This window comes from Dicentrarchus labrax, unplaced genomic scaffold, assembly GCF_905237075.1.
Source record: "Dicentrarchus labrax unplaced genomic scaffold, dlabrax2021, whole genome shotgun sequence".
Taxonomy (NCBI): Eukaryota; Metazoa; Chordata; class Actinopteri; family Moronidae; genus Dicentrarchus; species Dicentrarchus labrax.
Window position 1 is genome coordinate 9082907 of NW_026136712.1, and position 18957 is coordinate 9101863.

Sequence of the window (18957 nt, forward strand, 5' to 3'; positions counted from 1 at the left end):
CTCAAACCAGATGGCATTGCTTCTGCTCTGAATAATGGTTGGTGTTTGGTTCCGTTTTCACCGGCTTGACTCTGCCATCGCCTCAAGAATAAATTAATTAATTGGTTTATTCTTGGTTTTGATTGTTTGCAGAGGAACATTTGTTTTCTGGCCAGTGGGCTAATGTGCGACAGTAACACAATAATTAATTGAAATCAGTCTGGGAGTATGTTAAAGGCATGGAGTCATCATCATCAGTAGCCATCCCTCCACCTATACTGCATGTCATTCCACCATACAACACCACAACTAAGATGTGTGATTGCCATGGAACAATTTTGCAGCCTTACGATAAAAACACGTTTTCTAACTCAAAGTCCACTTGCTAGCTTTTTCTGGAGCTCTCATCATTAACAGTGGGGGTCAAACTCCTTAACCAGGAGTGCTCCAGAACCAGCCAGTAAGAGCCCTTTAGCACCTACCTGGCTTGGTCCGGACTTTTCAGTTTCTCTCCTGGCACCAAACAACCAAACTTTGGTCTGGATCAAAATAAACTATGGTTTGATTTGTGTGTGGTGTGAAAATATTTACAGTATTTGCAAAATCAAGAATAAACATTCACACTAAAATTTAGCGGGATTTTGTTCTTGGTAATAAACGTTTGTGGAAGAAAGAAATTTGGCAAATTTGGCACATAGTAGACTTAGGCCTTCCCTTTGCTGTCAAATGCCCGTTTAGATCTATTTTTTATTTTTTGATTCTGGATCTGAACAAGACATGTAAAAACATGGCAATCTTCACAACTGCTTTGTCTGAACTGAACTGGAGGGTGAGAATATACCTGTTCTTGAACACGATAACACTGAAAATCACAGCTGTTGTATTTCCGCTGTTCCATGATTCAATGGTTTTCATGTTTTTGGTTTCATTAAAGAACTGGGTGAAATTCTATGGGTTGAGAAAATAAGTCCGCAAATCTATTTATTAGTCTGAAGAATAAGTTGTCATAAACTTAGAAATAAAATAGTCCTTATAAGTATGTGGTTTTTATGAACAATTTGAGTCCAAACTACACTTGCAACACCCACAAAAGCTACAAAATCCTTTCATGCATTCATTTATGGAATGAAAGGGCCAAGAGTTAAAGTGGTTACAAGTCAAAGCTCAGCCATAGAGACAGACAAACATTTACTGTAACAGGAAAGCTGCTAGAAATTTGTCGAAATACAGTGTCAAAATTGACCACAGATTTTAATCAACCTCTCAACCCGTCTGTGTCACAGTGTCAACCAACACTGTACAGCAGGAGAGTTACAAAGCTGTTATTCAGGGCTTCAATTCACAAACTGCTGATTACCAAGGCCAACATACAAAGATGCAGTTGGTGAGAGGACCACAGAGCCCAGAGCAATAGACAGGAGTGAGATGATCTAATGAGCTGCCTTCATGCTTCTCTTAAAGGTGTCATAAGAGTCTACTGGGTCCAATGCTTCCTTTCTATGGCTTTATAACAGCAGAGGAATATGAGGCCATTTTAGTGCATCATTTCCCCATATTCCAAAATGATGATGTCTGCATGCACACTGCTAGAGAAACTGAAGAGTGGTTTCATGAGCTCCAGAATGAAGTCAAACACCTTCTATTAGTTTAACGCTTTCCTTTCAGTGCAGGAACCCATCTTTGTCCTCTCTCAAAGAACTGGAAGATTTATATCATGCATAAATGTCCAAAAATCAAAACACAGTGTTCAGGCTTTGTATAACTGCACTGGAAGCAGGATTAGAAGGAAAATTACACAAATTATATAGCCAGTAAAGAGCCAGTTTAGCTTCAGTTGTTTTCAGCTGCAGTCATGGAAATCCATGTACTTGGATATTGAATGAAAAGTATATCCGACAATTAAAAGTAAAGATTTCTTGTCTCCGATTGCATCTTTCAATCAAAAGAATTTCACTGTACTTTGGTGCTAAAAGTGTAATTAATTTTTCATTTATCTTATTATCTATCTAAATTGAGTTCCAAGTCCTCCCCTCAGTTTAACAGGCCTTAAAGTTTTTTTTATCATTACATTTTCCACATAACTTCTTACAAATTAAATCAAAATATATAAAAATAATGTCAAATTAGTTATTTTCAGTGTACAGTTTGTCCTTGGGTTAACACACTGCACTATCTGCTTGTTAAAAGACATTGAAGTGTATCCTGTGTGAGGTGCAAAGTACATATTTTATTAACATTTATATATATATATATATATATATATATATATATATATATACTTGTTCTGAGATTAACACAGGAAGTGTCAGGATGTTGGCACAACAGTTTGTGTGTTTTTGTTTGGTATGTCAACACCACAACAATTCAGCATGGATGTTGTCAAATATCTACTGTACGAGTATAATTATGGAGCAACCCACAAAAATATTCATAAGCAATACACATTGGTCAAACTCAACATAACCAAATTGGCATATTCATTCAAATATGTGACATATTGACACTGTTCATGGCTGTTTCAGCTCTTACTCACATCTCACTGGTCTGGCAGCAGCTAAGATATTCACGTTCTGGCTCGTGATAGAGCTTCTGCCTGGGCATGCAGGCAATGTGCAGTATGTTGTTGGTAAGGAGGCATCCTGAGAATATCAGCCACATGAGCCTTGACTAATTAAATATTTTTCACAGCTAAGTAAGTACAGTAGTTGAATTCAAGTGTTCAAATGATAACCACCAAATGGTTATACACAGCCATTTTTTTTTCAGTTTCATGAAAGCACAACCAGAGTTTTAATGTAACAACAGAATAGGCTCAGGTACGCTTAATGATTTTGCATCTATGTTCCACTAACGGGAATTGATTTTTTAGCCCGAATTGGCCAAAGTCTATTACCAAGAAATTGAGCCAAATCTGGCAGGCATATGAGCCATAACCCAGTCACATTCAGTCTCCCTGTGCCAGAAAACAGTCCAGTGCGCTGACACTCGCCTGAGCTATCCTGATAATCAGACTGACGTGCCATTTTTTTTTTCATTCTGGCCCACCAGTGTCTTTTTCAGTCACTCAACACAAAAGGAAAGTTGCAGTTGCTAGAGTTAGTTCTTTAAGTTGACAACTAGTGTAGCTGTGTCAACCGTATCTACTCTTGTTGCCATATTTCTGTTGCTATTTTCATGAATGTAATGTAAGCAATGTACTAGTAGTTTGAGAATGTTTTGTTCAAAAGAATTAATCTTTTGGGTAACTGTGCTAAATCACTTGCTGAAACGATCCATTTTCAGTCATTTCAGTTGAGCTCTCAGTCATCAGCGAGTGACCGTGCAAGGATACACTGACCCACTGAACACATAGTGAAGGTGTCCTGGGTCCTTAGTGATTCCCAGTTGCTCAAGCCCATCCTGCTCCTTCTCTTTTGTGTGTCGAAGTAGGAAATATGTAGTACCAAATATTTTATTTTACAATTAAGTATTGCCAAAATATAAATGCTGTATATAAGTGGCAACCTCTGTAGCTGGCAAATAAAGTCTGGCACAGAAGTAACAAAAACAGTTACAGCCACATGTTAAAATGCCCAACTTTACAGCAGAAATATACATGTTTATAGCCTGGTTCAAAAAACTGTGTTGGTCTTAGCTCATTTCCCAGTTCATGACAACTGTGGGGGGTTCAGTGAGTGGGACTACGCAGTTGGAGCGTCAATCAAGCACTGAACTGTTGGTGTGGACAAATCTTTTGAAATTTATTTAATGAATAATAAATAGTGATTCAGTGCACTGAAAACAACCTGCCCATCACTACATGGTAGCTAGCTATGTGGGAAAATAACGTCCCCGTTTTTAATATCGCCTGAGCTCTAATTAGTTAATTGTTTCTCTAACCAGCAGAAACATGGGCACACCACACCTTGTTCAGGGAACAAATCAGAGATGTGGATGGAGATTTGGAAACAGAACAAAAACAGAGGACCGTGAGACTGGCAGATCCTATGTCAGTGTTAAAGCTAGAGCTGGATCTTGTCTCTAATAACACAGCGTTGGTAAATGAGAAGCTGGTTGTTGGAGCTTTTCTTTATAACTCGCTGAGGTGGGCTGCACACTCCAAGCTAAGCTACTGATTTGCTGAGCCTGTAAACTTGTGTACCTAAGCTCATAACCCACTGGACTGACAGCTGTCTTGACTCATCAATGCATGTTAAACAGAAATTACTTAAAGGTTTCTGCTGCTGACGGCACTGAACACGTTTTCAAGTAGAGAGATGAGTGTGTATCTTAAAATGACTCAGTCATGTGTTCGGAGAGCAATGGCAATTTGTCCAAAATTATATTTCTATTATAACAGGGTTTGGTTTGCAGGAGGCAAGCTTTTCAAATGTTAAATATTGTCTGAGAACATGCACCCATACAAGAATGAATACATTGTAAAAATAAAAAAATAATTAAGATAAAATATTATTAAGAAGGGATAAGAGAAGACAGACACACTTTACTCAGCAAGTGCTAGGTAGATGTGCACTGATTCTGCATCGAGTCAAATTTGGGCATTTGTTTAGTTGAAAATCATTCTCATTTTAAATAATCCTGTGAGTAATGGTGATTGTGGTTGGGGGTGGGGAGTGTGAATGCGGGCTTTTCACATCTGCATCATCAGGTACTTATTTGAACCAATTCCAACAAAAAACCTACTCTGTTGTTTTTGTAATCACTGACCGGACTGCACGCCTCTCTAAGCTGTAAGTGAGATTGTTTATTTTATTTATTATTAGTTGTAGTGTTTATAACATTGTTTTTCTCATTTAAGACATAAATCTGATGAGGATTTTACTGTCCTGCTGGATCTGATTGATAAGTTTGGATTTAAATTGAAGCTTGTATTTTCTTTGTAGCTTATTAACTTAGAGAAAAACAATAAATGGTAACACTTTACAATACGGCACACATAATAATAATAATGTCTCACTTTACTTGAGGGGGCACAAAGACAGAAACTTGTGATTAAGTAAGTAATCGTTAATAGTTTTGTGTTCAGAGTTAGTCAGGAACAGCTCATGAAGAAAGTGGTCAGTATGTCGATTCACATATTTATGAGGAAATCATTATCGGATAATTCGGAGACAGGTTTTTCTCTCCTCGCTCATTTCTTAGTAACCAGACTTCTCACCATTGTGTGTACCGTATTGTAAAGTGTAAATGTATATACTGCAAATGGATGAAAGACTATATAGAAGAAAATTATAATTTACTGAACAATTTACAGACTAAAAGATACTATATTAATGAATCACTTTTTATTAAGCTCAGAAAATTACTTAAGCTTTAAACTATGTGACTTCACTAACTTACATACTAACATTTCTAATTTCTTGATGCCAGCTTTAACATCACTTGAATGAGATTTACCCCAAAACAAAAATATAAGCTGTTGTGAGTGTGTATCTTTCCCCTCAAGTCCCTTTTCTTTTCTTTTTTGGAAGGAAGCACCAATGGGGGCGGAGGAAGCAGGAAGAGTATTTTCGGCCCTCTTTCTGGTGCTGTTTCCGGCAGGTAAAGCTTACATCACATTATTGCTGTTAATGTTAGACAGCTTTGGGCAATCACCTTATGGCCTCAAGAGTGTTTCTCAATCAAAACAACATTTAATACCTGTACACTTTGTGTTTTATTTCAGTTCAGCTATCATCATCTGGATGTGTGACCTACAATTACAGCGAAACCTGTGGCTTTGTGGGCTCATCAGTAGAGTTTCCCTGCTCCTATCCCCAAAACGTTAAGGTCATGTCAATATCAGGATGGTCCAGACAATTGTATCCTCACAGGAAACTTACACCCTTGGAAAAGATACAAGCTTATTCGAACAGAATTAAGTACCTCAAACGTGGAAACAATGATTGCACCATGAAACTTACAGGCTTAAGAAAAAGTGACACATCCAATTACTACTTTATTTACAAGTCCATAAAAGTTACAGGTCATCCAATGACATGTAAAAGTGTCCCGGCAGTGAGACTCCACATTGTTGCCTCTCCTGTTAGCATCCTGGTGAAGAAGCTTGTTAATGGACAGGATGTGGCTGTTGCAGATTGCACAGTGATGGAGGGTCAGAGGATAATGCTGACTTGTGTCTCCACCTGCGCTGCAAATCTGAACTCCAACCCAGGCTACATCTGGTACAAGAACAATCTGCAATTAAGTGGGAGCAGAGCAAACTCACCTTTCTTGTCTTTGGAGAACATCAGTGTTGAGGATACAGGCAGTTATGTCTGCACCATGATTCTTTACAAAAACCTCCCCTCGTCTGTTGTCAACCTCAGAGTCCGGAGAAAACCCAGAAATACTGTGGTGTCAGGTGAAATCCCTGATGCTGGATCAGAAAAGGACAGTGTACCGACTCTGACACATGTTTGTGATGCACAGAACAACACAGACCAAATCTTCAACAACTGCCGGACACCGTTCACATTGTTCATAATGCTTTTAGCCAGTGTTAGTGTTGGATTAGTCATTACAATATTGGCTATACTCGTCATCAGAGCAAAGAAGAAAAAGGATAAGAAGATGAGATGTGCTGGTCCCAACCACAACCGTGGCTCCTACATGGTTCCAGATATCAACTCCATGTCAGCTGAATATAACACACTGGACCCAGCGAGACGCTACACGGCTACTCACACTGTTTATGAGAACCTACGCCAGCCTGGAAAGTGGGGATGAAAGACTGGTTTTAAAGCAGCCCACCACCAGTTTTGCATATTATAGCCCATGTATTAAGTGTCTAAGTTTCTTTTTATTTCCAGTTTCCCCTGTGTACCACAAGTTTTCATACTGATATCAATTTGTAGCTGGATTCAGCTCATTTACTACAATATGGAACTTGACTTGGATTTAAAGTCTAATTTTATCCTCCATAGTGATGCATTTATTTGTAAAACAAAAGCACTGAACATTAAGTGCATTTTTCCACTTTTAAACAACCTTAAACGAGTGTAAAAACGCTTTTGTTAAATTTTACTTTCTTCAAATGTTGCTGTTTCCATCAAACTAATGCAATACTTTAAATCGTACATAAAAATACATTGACAGAAACACAGCTATTGCCACCCTCCGGTAGTGTGGTTAAAAATGACCAAAGTTTTGCTTACAAAGTGGTTTAACTGTATATTTTAGCCAAGTTTTAATGTAACAAATATAATAACATATTCCATTTGGATTTTGTATTGGAAGTTTTGTAAAACTGCATTACAGAACAAAATGCACAAACCTAAATGTGTCAGATTTTCTTTTTTGGGTTGTTTTATGAGGGTTGTTCATTAGGTATGGACAACACACACACACACACACACACACACACACACACACACACACACACACACACAGACTTACTTTTATTTCCTAGAGACTATAACCACTACTTGTCTAACCCATAACCTTAACCACTGACCCCAAAAGTTTGCTTTTGTCCCCAGTTAACAAGTCTTTAGTCTGGAATCTGTCCCCGAAGGTAACTTTAGTTAGACCACACACACACACACACACAGACACACGCAAACCTTTGAACATGATTAGGATCTGCCAACATGTAAAGGGTATCTAACTGCTAAAACACATACTTTTGTTTTACCAACATGTCATCACCCTCTTTCACTCTCAGTTTCTGTGTGTGTGTCTGTACCTGCATGTGCTATCATCCGATGTGTGTGTGTGTGCGTACTCAGTAGCTACAGCTAATGACATAAGTAAGTAGACATGTTCAACAACGTATTGGTGCATGTAAACATTGTACGCTGCAGCAGCCACCCCCCTCCCTCCTTCTGTTCCTCCATGCTTTTATCTCTCCTCTTATCTCCTGCCCTTTAAATCTGCTCATCCATCGCTCCCTGCCTCTTCTGTCTCTACTCGCCTCTATCTGTTTATCTGTCTCTCTTCCCCGGGCATTCAAATCCTGCCCTGCTGCGCTTTTCTTTCCTTTCCCCCTTCTCTCTCTTTATTGTAATTTCCCTTATTTTTTCATTCTCCTCTTCTCAAACACCTCCACTGGCATTATTTATTTCTCCCTGCAACTCCATCTGTCTGACGGTCTGCCTGCCTTTTCAGCCATTCATCCACCATCACTCTGTTGCTGATGTGGTGTGATGGAGGAAGTAAATAAACAGAGCCAAAGCCAGGAATCCTAAAAGATCTTGTCTTTGCATGAATGACGGCAATTCATCACCACCTTGTCTCTCCCTCCCTGTTTCTTCTTGCATAGGAGAAGATTGATCTCTAATTGTAATAGTGAGTCAGGTGATGGGGGGGGGGGGGGGGGGGGGGTTAGCGGAAGAGAGGGAATTATTAAATGTCAGCAGTATAGTTTGCCACCACCTGGGGCCGAGATGCCATCTTTGTTTTGGGCCTATTGTTTGCTGCTGGTCAGATGGATGGGTTTGGTTCATTGGCAGGTATTCTCATTTTGACTTTTACTGCCTTCCATCCGAACAGAAGTAAGAAGAGATGTATTGTGCACTGTGAGAAAGGACTTGTCCGGTTTTTAGGTGTAAGTGGGAGAGATAGATCTGATGAATAACTGCAAACAATAGGTGGTGAAAAATAGAGGAAATATTCTCATTGTAGAAATCCCCTAACAAAACCCTGGCTTCCTCCTGCTCCCTTTACCCAGCCCTCCCCCCTCCACCTCCACCTCTGTTTCTCCCCCTTTTTCCTCCCCCCCCCCCATTACCAATTAGCTCTGAGGCCATAATGGATGTTGTTTGCCGTGTTTCCCTGTCAGCGGATTGAATTAGCGCCTCTGCATGTGCAAACGTGTGTGTATGTGTGCGTGAGTGATCATCTTATCGGCTCTTAGTACAGTAATGAAACACAGTTATAAATGGCTGCAATCCTGTTAACAAAACAGCACCTGAGTGTAGCCCGCTAGATAAATCAGAACTGGGCCGTCGCCACACCGACCCGGCGGCTGTTGCTAAGGCGTGGAATCACCAGGAGACAATTGAATCATTTGCTCACTGTCTGATAAAGCGTCTGTCTTTAACAACCGGATCACTGCTATAAAAAATAACACTATTTGTTATCACTGTGTTTTCCCCCTCACAGGGTTCAGGAGGCGTCTGGTAGAATTTCTGGTTTTGTAATCAAACTGATATTACAGTAGCAGCGTTTTTCTTTGTTTTGCAACATTTGGTGCTTTAAACACAGCCACTGCTTTGCTTCCGGTCTTTCTTCATCGCACCATGGTGATACGGGTTGTCATGCATGCACTCTCTTCCTCACACACACACACATACGCACATACACACACTCATTCCTCTGTCTTTGTGCTGGGGGACTATTAAGACAGTGTCTAATGCTGCGACATACTCCAGTGCTCACACACTTAATTGTCTTAATGTTTGAGTTCACATAATCTTTCAGGGCTGTCATTCTCTCAGATTATTCATCCCTGTTTTCAATTACTGAACGCCTTGGCACTGTAGGCCCAGAATGCATGATATACCTGTCCCTGTGTGCGTGTGTGTGTGTGTGTGTGTGTTTTTACACCACTGTTTGCGTGTGTGAACAAAACCAGAAAAAGAAAGATTGAGGATGAAGTAGCATGAATTATTTTTTTATGCTGCCTCTTTATCAGTTACTTAATTTGCTACAAGGCTGCAAGTGTGTAAGTGTGTGTTTGCGGATCTGTATATTTGAGCCTTCACATACATGTGAGTGAGTCTGTTTGTATTTGTGTATTTATACAAGCAGCTCAGGCTTTCAACGGCCAGTCAGTTGAAAAATTGAACAGCTCCTCCTCCATCTCATTTTGAAACCTGCCTGCAATAGTTTTGGCTTCAGTCACCGATCACACCACATCATCAGTTATTGTGAATTTGAGAAGAGTGAACTCTGTTAGTGTTTCGACACACACACACACACCCACACACACTAGGCAGCGGAGCATGAGTCAACTGTATGGGAGTAAGAAAAATAAAAACCACATAGCACAGTCATTACGTGCTGAACAGAGCCCACTCAACCAGATCAGAGGTGTGTGTCTAAGAGATAGAGAGAATATGTGCAAATTGTGTTTTTATGTGTGTGTGTGTGTGTTTGTGTGTACTCGCGTCAATCATCCTTCTGTCTCGTTGCTGCTGGTCCAATGCAGGAAATTCCTCACCATACTTTACTCACTGTCATACAAAGTTGCGTGTGTACAGTGAGGATTATAGCTGGATATTCAAGGTTAATTCCTGTGAAGTCCTGTGAAAGCCGTATATATCCTTGGACATGAATATGATGTGAGCAGGAGAAAGCAACACATTCTTGTGTACTGGGTTTTATGAATGGCTTAATGGTGTGTTAGAAAAAAAGTAAAGATAACATAGCAGTGATAAAGTAGGCAAGTTGTTGTGGTGTTTCATGTCTGCATATAATAGACGACTGGCAATAATGCACCAGGTTAATAGTAAATATATTCGTATTACATGCACTTCTCTGTCAGTACAGTATGTGTGTAGATGGTGGTAACCTGTGATGAACAGCAGGCAGCCATCAGGAACTAACAAAGCTTATATTATTAACTCCCTGCAGTGGAATTTTCATTATGTTTCAAATTTGCGTGTGTGTGTGTGTGTTTTGCCTGTATTTCTTATCATTGGTTTGAACAGGGACTCAACTGGAAAAAGGTAATGTCACTTAGTTGCAACAATGAGGATTTAACAACATTTTAATCTGTAGATAGCTGTTGGATTGTTTGCTGACAGAGAGTGGCACCGGTATTATGACAGAACCGGGTAAAATAAGAATCGTTGTGTTTTTCTACAGCAGCCCATAAACCAAACACAGGTTCCAGCTTTTTTCACGAGTTTCATGGCCACAGTTCTCCTACATGCTTGGAAGGCTAAGCTGTATTCAAATGGCTGCAACTGAAGCTTTACTGCTAGATACCACTAAATCCTGCACACTGTTCCTTCAACTTGTTGCCAATTTAGTCATGAATACCTTTTTAATAAATATGTAACATTTAAAACCAGTTTCTCCAGGGGCTTTAAGCCATGACAAACTGTACAGGTCTCTCTAAATATGAAAAGGTTTTAAAATTACTGACCAAAAGAGACTACCATCATGAAGAATGGTGGTCTCATTTAGAGGAGTGTGATTAACTAATATAAATTTATCTACAGATGACCTGCTGCTGGAGAGGAGGAGGATTTCACAAGTGATGGGTTGGGTGGTTAAAAGTCAAAAGGTATGAGGAGACATACCTTTAATCATGCAAAAAATTCTTCCTTTAACAAACACTGTTATCAGACAAACTGTTATCTGTAAAGCAAATGTCAGTTGTCCAATGAACCTGTTCTGTCTGTTTTGCATATTAGATTAGCGTAGATTAGATGATTTATAACCTATTTTACTATCTGCATAACTGACGAGGAACTCCTCTTTCCTGTGTATGGGTGTGTTTATGTTTCTAGGATCATCGTGGAAGGAAAGAAAAGAGGTAATTGCACTGCTCTGACAGATATATGATGTTCTTTCTTTGTAGTTGCGACAACTTCCCTGAAAGCTTTTGCAGCCCTTTATGAGGTGGGTATTTTATTAACACTTATATCACAGCTTAAAGGTATGGCTCTGTTAAACAGTGTAGTTAGGGTTAACTAAAATTCCATCACTTCATCATCCCCTTCCTAGAGCAAAGGAGAAACTAAGGTGGCCACAAAATGTGCAAAAAACACGAATGCCCCTATCTAGAGCCAGTGTTTGGTTTGTCCCTTCTGAGCTACTGTACATACAAGATAACAATTCATATATTCATTATATCTAATTTCTGCCAATAGTGGCTCAATAATGTTTCATACTGGACCTTTAAAGAGGAATTTCAGATAAAAAATACACTCATCCTATTTACCCAAAATACATTTAGCTATCTGTGGTGACTGATTTGTGATAAAAAAAAAAAAAATGTATTCCTGTTCATCATGAGTAAGCGTATGTCTTAATTATTTTTACCATTTGTCAGCTCAGTTCTCCTTCCACAGAGATGGAAATTCCTGACAAAATTTGAATTGCTATAAATATACATATCACCAAAGCTCGCTGCTGCAGACAGGTTGAGAAGCGAGAGTGAAGATAAATCTGATTTTTAATCCCAAAAGTAAGCTCTGACCTCTCCTCTAGCCGATAAATGGCTCCAGATCACACCAGAATCCGACGTAACTATGTATGTTTATTCATCCAGATGCTCCGGCTCTCTCCTCGAGAGCACCCAAGCTTGGCAGCAGTCTGTCAGCCAGCAGCAGTTCTGGCCCTCCTCTCTTCCCGGTTCTCTATTCCTTTGTCCTTGTGTGGGACTGAGGATAAACTGGACACTATAGTGACTCAGTATTGCCTCTCGAAGCACAAGTAATAGCCTTTTACAAGACAGGACTGGCCAGAGCTAGCTGGTTAGCATGCTCATATCAGGAGATATCTCTGCAACACAATACATACATCTTTGACAATACATCATAGCTGTTACCTCTTCACATTCTGTTAATACTGTTTGTTCATTTGATGTTTAAACATTCATGAACTAAAATTCTAGCCATATCTTACACACTGCAGCTTTAAACAGCTGCATATTGTCTCATTTTGAATGGATGGCTCAGGGTTTATGATATTGTGGAAGTTATTTAGTATTTTTCCTGCTGACCCAGTCAGACAAAGTTATAGATACCATCAATATCAGTTAACCTATAGCCTAGCGCAACCCTATTCCCAAACATCCACCAGATACATTTATCTACAAATGTAAAAATTGATACAGATTCAATCATATGACAGATCCACTTTTTGCTTAAATTTGTACACATTCAAGTTTGCTAGTCATACAGTCATAGCATATGAATAAGCTAAACTAGGCCAATCTAACCATTTAATAAAAGCTCAGTAGATAAAAACAGAGGAATTCACCAGAAACTGAACTACTGACTCAAATAAATATCATATACTGTACTAGCATGGCAGAGGGTAAGTCACTATCCAGTAAAATACATTGTCATTTCTAAGAAAATGCAAATGAAGCTCCTCAGTTGGTCAGGAATCCAATTTTCCAGAGAAGGATTTTGGAAGTGTAAAGCTCACTGGCTTTTTTTTTTTTTTTTTTTTTTACCTTTCTGTTTGTGCCCTTTGACAAACAGGCAAAATACCATGTTGGGGCTGACCCTTTGTAAACAGGCGGCAGGTCCGGTCAAGGCTGCAGGAGCCTGTTAGAAGAAGGACAGGCCAGGGAGACAACTGAGGTTGTTTGCCATCAGGTGTGTGTGAAGATATCTCCAAACATTTGGACCCTGGAGATAACAACATGCCAGAGAGGGGGAGGCAGAGAGACAGACGGAGATGAGTGTATTTCCCCGGGACCACCTAAGCCGCTTAATCAAGATGTGACTCCACTGCATGTGTGTGTGTGTGTGTGTGTGTGAGAGAGAGAGGGAGAGACAGACAGAGAGAGGGAGAGAGAGTTTCTGTGTGTCTGTATGTGCCTGAGATAAAAGGCGGTGAATCAGAGGTTTCCCTCATCCTGATCCCTTATAGCAGGTGAAGCTAGGTTTGTGTGTGTGTGTGTGTGTGTGTGTGTGTGTGTGTGTGTGTGTGTGTGTGTGTGTGTGTGTGTCAGACAACTGGGAGGCTGCTCCCACAGCCCCCATCACATCACCTAGACCATGGAGACCAGACCTGCACAGGAGTAATGAGCAGTGCGCTGTTGTGTCTATGTCACTCAGTACATATGTGTGTGTGTGTGTGTGTGTGTGTGTGTGTGTGTGTGTGTGTGTGTCTATGGGGGCGAGTGACAAACGTTAGTGCTGTGATGTTGCATTAATTGCGTGCAGAGTCTTTGGTTCCCTCTCGCACAGTTAATGAAGACACGACATGCCGCTCAGCCCTCTCTGACGCTCTGCTTTGAGTGCCACTGTGGCCTCTGCTGCATTTGAGCACTGTAATTTGGCTTTTAAATGAAATAAATTAGTTATCTGGGAGATCCTAAGGATTACGATTATCATTATTTTTCCCTTAGTGACAAACGCCACGCTGTGATTGGTTAATGACTTTCTTCTGAGTGGCAGCCGTCCTATGGGGTCGTCCGGAGCGAGGAAAATGGAGAGGGAGTGGAAGGCGCCAATCTGTACGACTAATGAGGTGCAATTATATCACTGACTGTCTGTTGACGTGACCCCACCAAAGCCCCTCTACACACACACACACACACACACACACACACACACATAGAAAGCCCTTCAGAATCCCAATTTTAGGTGTTTGTATATGTAGATGTTAGCTAAACTGACAGCTAGATCATGACAAACGTGATATTTGGATGATTTCTGTCTTACCAACACTACTTTTTTTAGTTTAAGGTAATTTTTTATATTTTACATGGTTATCTGCACCTGCCTAACTAAAGAGCACCTGTCAGATCAGCCATCAGAGCCACGCAGCACTTCCTTCTTACACTTTTTCATTTCATATTGACTTTAAAGAGACATTGTGTAGGAATTTCTCCCATCTATCTGTGTTTTGCATTCAAACGAATAGTGCTCTCTACTGCCTCGCGTTTTCAAATGCGTATTGCAACTACGGTAGCCGTTATGTACCAAGAAGCCGACCTGTCGAGGAGAAAGCAGGCAACTTCAGCGTCCCTTTGAAAGTCTTTCTCCTTCATTAGCTCTTTCCACCTGGGAAAAGCTACCCCGATGTTTACCCTCGTTTTTTGAATTCGCTGGTCACTTTGCCTTTTTAATTCCCTTTTTGGCGACGAGGATTCCTTCTCCTGTGGCTCGGCATAAGTATGATCCTCCATTATGAACTAAAGTGCAGTGCAGACTTTCAAACGTGCCGGGGCAGTGGCAAGCGCCTCTCACTGATCTCCTTCTCCGTTATAGCTAGTTTCAGTCACGTGACACTGGCTCTGAACGAAAACGTGTTGTGGATTAGCTAGACAGGTAGGCTACTGCTTTATGTCCCTCTCTGCGATTATAGTTTTTCAAAATGGTGGAATGACATGGAAGCCTCCATGGACTTGCCCGTCCAATGTATATACAGATAAGAAATTCTTTGCTTACGAGGATAAGTCAGATCATTGGCAGAGGTCATTTTACACCAATGAGGACACATTTATGAATGAAGACATTGATTTTAGCTAATAAAATACTTAAAACACTACACAATGTCCCTTTAAAAGGGAACTTTAACACATCAGATTCTGTTTACAGGTCTTTTAAATGTTAGTTTTTTAAATCTTATCTTTACAAATAGAAATATATGTAAGTCATTAGTTGGTTTCCATCGAAATGTAACGCAAATCTTAACAAGATTTCTAGAAAATCTGGAAAAGAAAATTAAAATGAATGTATATAACCATCCAGAGTAACAAGAGTTGGTTTGTCGAGGTAAACAGCTGGTGGCACTAATCCAACCATTGCAGAAGAAGAGGGCGCAACGAGATGATGTAATTAAATGAGCACCAGTAAAACCTGAAAGAGCGTAAGAATGTTCGAAAACATGATCTAAATATGGCATTTATGTTTGTTTCATGTATCTGTTTAAGGAATGTTACGACCTCGTTTTTGCTCCACACAAATCTGATGTTTTCATTTGACGCTATTTTTTGTCTCTTCAGTGGATTTCACACTTACTTCATGTATTTTCATGTAGTATTCATTAAGTCTGTCTCCACTGCACTTTGTCGCATCCACTTCAGCCAAGCGCAAAAAACCTTTTGTAATATTATGATTTATTTTTTCAAATTTTAGGCATTTCCATTTAGTTTTTTTATGAGCAAATTGAAAATACACATTAAAATCAGGTGGATGGAAACCCACCCACAGATATCATTCAGAAATTTGCACCAGAGCTTTAACTTTTTTACCCAACCTTAGAGAGACTAACCATTTAAAATAAAAATGGGCCAAAAAGAATTGGGACTAGAATTCAGAATATTTATATTGTGGTTCAGATGTTAAGAATACAGCTTAAATGTCTGTTTGTGTATTTCTTCTACTTTTTAAAGCTTTTGCATCACAGCCACATTGAAGCTATTAGGCCTATTTTAGTTTTGATGGTTATGTTTCTCATTATTAAACTTTTCTTTGGTCATGTGAAAATCAAAAGACCTGTAACCATAAAATCAGACCTCAACATGCAATGTTTAAAATCCTTGTGTATGATTGTTGGGGGTCCCAAGGTGGCCATGTAGGAAGTCACAGCATATACATTGTACTTAATGTCAGCTCTGCCTGTGCACCTCATGAGCACATTCTGGTTTTTACAGGACAGGGCTGAATATATTCTATAATTTCATTATTGTCAATAAATCCCACACAAAGACCAAAACCAACAAAGCCCAACACGTTACCTGAAGTCAGATATAGCTTATCAATCTGTTCCGTATAGCCTACTGTTGCCTAAAAACTATTAACCCATTGTTGATTTGTTGTTTTTAATGGAAAATGACATGAGCCTTGTCCATGATTTTTTATTTTTTTTACTCCAATTGGATGTATGCATATTTGTAGAGATGCATGGCTGCTTTTACCTTCTTTCTTTTCTACAAGTCTATATCTTAAAGTATGGTCTTTCAATCTATCACCATGGATACTTTATGTGCATATGGAGGTACAATGATGATGTTAATTATTGTATGTTCAGACATTAATGGAGACTGGAAGTCTTTATGTCCATGCTGAAAGCAAAACTGAAGATCTGTGGGCAGAATTCACAGCACTTTTTTCCTGCTCAGTTTGTAGAAAGCCTTCCACTCGTCCCTTTGTCTGTTTCTCTGAATGCTTCGCTCATTGTCTTCGACTTCTTTCAGATAATCTCATTTAGACTTCCCCTCTTGATTCTCAAGCCTCCTCTCTCTCAGCGGAGCTCCCAGCCTCTCTCCCATGGCTCTGTCTTTCTCTCTCTTTCTCACTCACTTCCTCTAAATGCACACAGTATTGATGTTTTTCTCTCCATCATGGCCCCTGTGATGCTTTTCCTCCTTTTAGTTCTCCCCTTTGTCTCCCACCTTTTATTTGTCAAAGGTTCTCTGTAGTGTTTTCTCCCTAGGTATACTCGCTCTCATGCACAGATGTATAGATATACCAGTGGTTTCACTGAGGTTTTGAAGGCCAAGAAGCATACGGATTTTTGTTCTAAAACTGCTGATGGACAATATATATGTCAATATACTAAATCTATAAAAATGACAATTTCCCTGCTGAACAAATGAACTATAAAATGTCACCCCCCCATGCAAGATACAATGTGTAGAGGAAAATATACGATATCATGTTTCTTGATCGACATACTGATGAAATATTTGATCTGTTAGAATTCAGTAACAGTAAGCACAACAGGTAATGCCATTTCATTTCATGGCAGGTCATTTTGGATTTGATTTATAAAATGCAACTGACTAGTCAAGAGCAGAGGCACCACAAATGAACAGAACATAAGCCAAACTACATTGTTTAAGTTTAGGATTAGCCGTCTCTGGTTCTGTTTGAATTGAATTAATTTGAATGTCTAACATCTATTTTTTTCATTAGCAAGGACCACACCATCAACAAGATATGTGTGAATGATTTATTAACAAAGATGAAAAGACTGTGAGCAAACTGGACTCTTGTACTTCTTCAGTCTGTTGCTGCGTTGTAGGGAGGCTTTGGTGGGGAATCCGCTGTAGAACCCGTGAACGACAGACCCCCTCAGGACCCTAGAAAGGAAGAAATAGGAGAAAGAAATGGGGTGGGGGGAAGGGGAACATAATACAGGAGAGAAAGAGCAGGAGGGGGATAGGAGGGTAGCCAATTTATAGGAATGTCAGAAGTGGTACAATCGAGGTGTGGTCCTGCTCCTGAGACTCTGCTGATAGCTTCAATCAAAAGTGATAGCACTGGAACTGATACATCTTCCTAAGGTTTTGTTGAAATCAAATCAGTAGTATTGTACATATAAACCCTGTAGCATGTTTCTAAGACAATCACTGAAGATGAATCCATTCTGGTGCTCAATCTTTACAAAGAAATTGATGAAAAATTTCATCATCACAATTTTCTAGAGGCCACGTAAAGCTTATTGCATGCTCCGCGCTCCAGGCTCCGCAAACGCCTGCAAACCACAACAATTAGATATACATGCCTCCCAAAATTTAAAACAGTATGTGGCTGGTTGACTCATTGATCTGTGGGACCCCTCAGTTCCAAAACACACCGGCACCCAGATAACCAACATATTTATACAGACCAGAGGATCTTTACCAGAGGTTATAAGTTTTAACAAAGAAGCGTCACATTCAGCTTTTCCTGCTTTCTTCTTCTACAGAAGTCTTTGTTATCCACAGATTCCGCTACAGCATGAGAGAGCAAAGCCAACTTCTGCACAGACAAGAGACAACTTGCTCAAGTATGTACACACTAATTGTGAAGAAATTGCATGTGGGTTCCTGCCAGGACCATGCTGAAGGCTTAAACTCGTCAAGTCAGACCGAGTACCTGTTGCATGTCATTACCCCTCTCTCGCTGTTTTCCTTTTGACTACACGCTATCAATTAAAAGCAAAAATGCATAATCCCTTCCTTATTTTACAAGATATGTTCCCCTTTAAGGGTGGTAAAACCTCTGTAACATGGGACACTCAACAAGAGATAAAAAGAAGAAACTTCTTTACAACATGACCAAAAAGGCCTCATATGAGAATGAATTAAAAAATGAAACAGGTATTGTGGCAGTTATTCAGGTGTCGCCGTCATGCTTCCTGCCATATTTAATAATGATAATTTCAGCTTGATATATACCTGTAATAAAACACGCACACTCAAATGCACACACGACCTTTGCACCCTGTCTTTTGAATGTGAAAAAGCAGCAGTAATAGAGAGCTGCGCACCGTGTCAAGCTGTATTTTACATTTACAAGCATATCTCCCAACAAGCCAATCCAAGGTGGTGAGACCAGATGAGGCTGGCTGTATCACGGTCCATGTAGTCAG

The 18957-nt window shown here is 39.8% G+C and overlaps 1 protein-coding gene across 1 annotated transcript; it reads left to right on the forward strand.

Annotated features, from left to right (window-relative positions):
• Positions 1-5307: 5307 nt before the first annotated feature.
• LOC127373353 (uncharacterized) lies at positions 5308-7120 on the forward strand. The gene is made up of 2 exons (XM_051417767.1): positions 5308-5520; positions 5645-7120. Exons 1-2 carry the CDS (start codon positions 5460-5462, stop codon positions 6685-6687), a joined length of 1104 nt encoding a protein of 367 aa, XP_051273727.1. The 5' UTR covers positions 5308-5459; the 3' UTR covers positions 6688-7120.
• The last annotated feature ends 11837 nt before the right edge of the window (positions 7121-18957 follow it).

What these genes read in the sequence shown, in the direction of transcription:
- LOC127373353 (XM_051417767.1), top strand. Translation starts at nt 5,460, where the DNA reads ATGGGGGCGGAGGAAGCAGGAAGAGTATTTTCGGCCCTCTTTCTGGTG. An exon ending in TCTGGTGCTGTTTCCGGCAG is followed by an intron (nt 5,521 to 5,644) that starts GTAAAGCTTACA and finishes GTTTTATTTCAG; the next exon opens with TTCAGCTATCATCATCTGGA.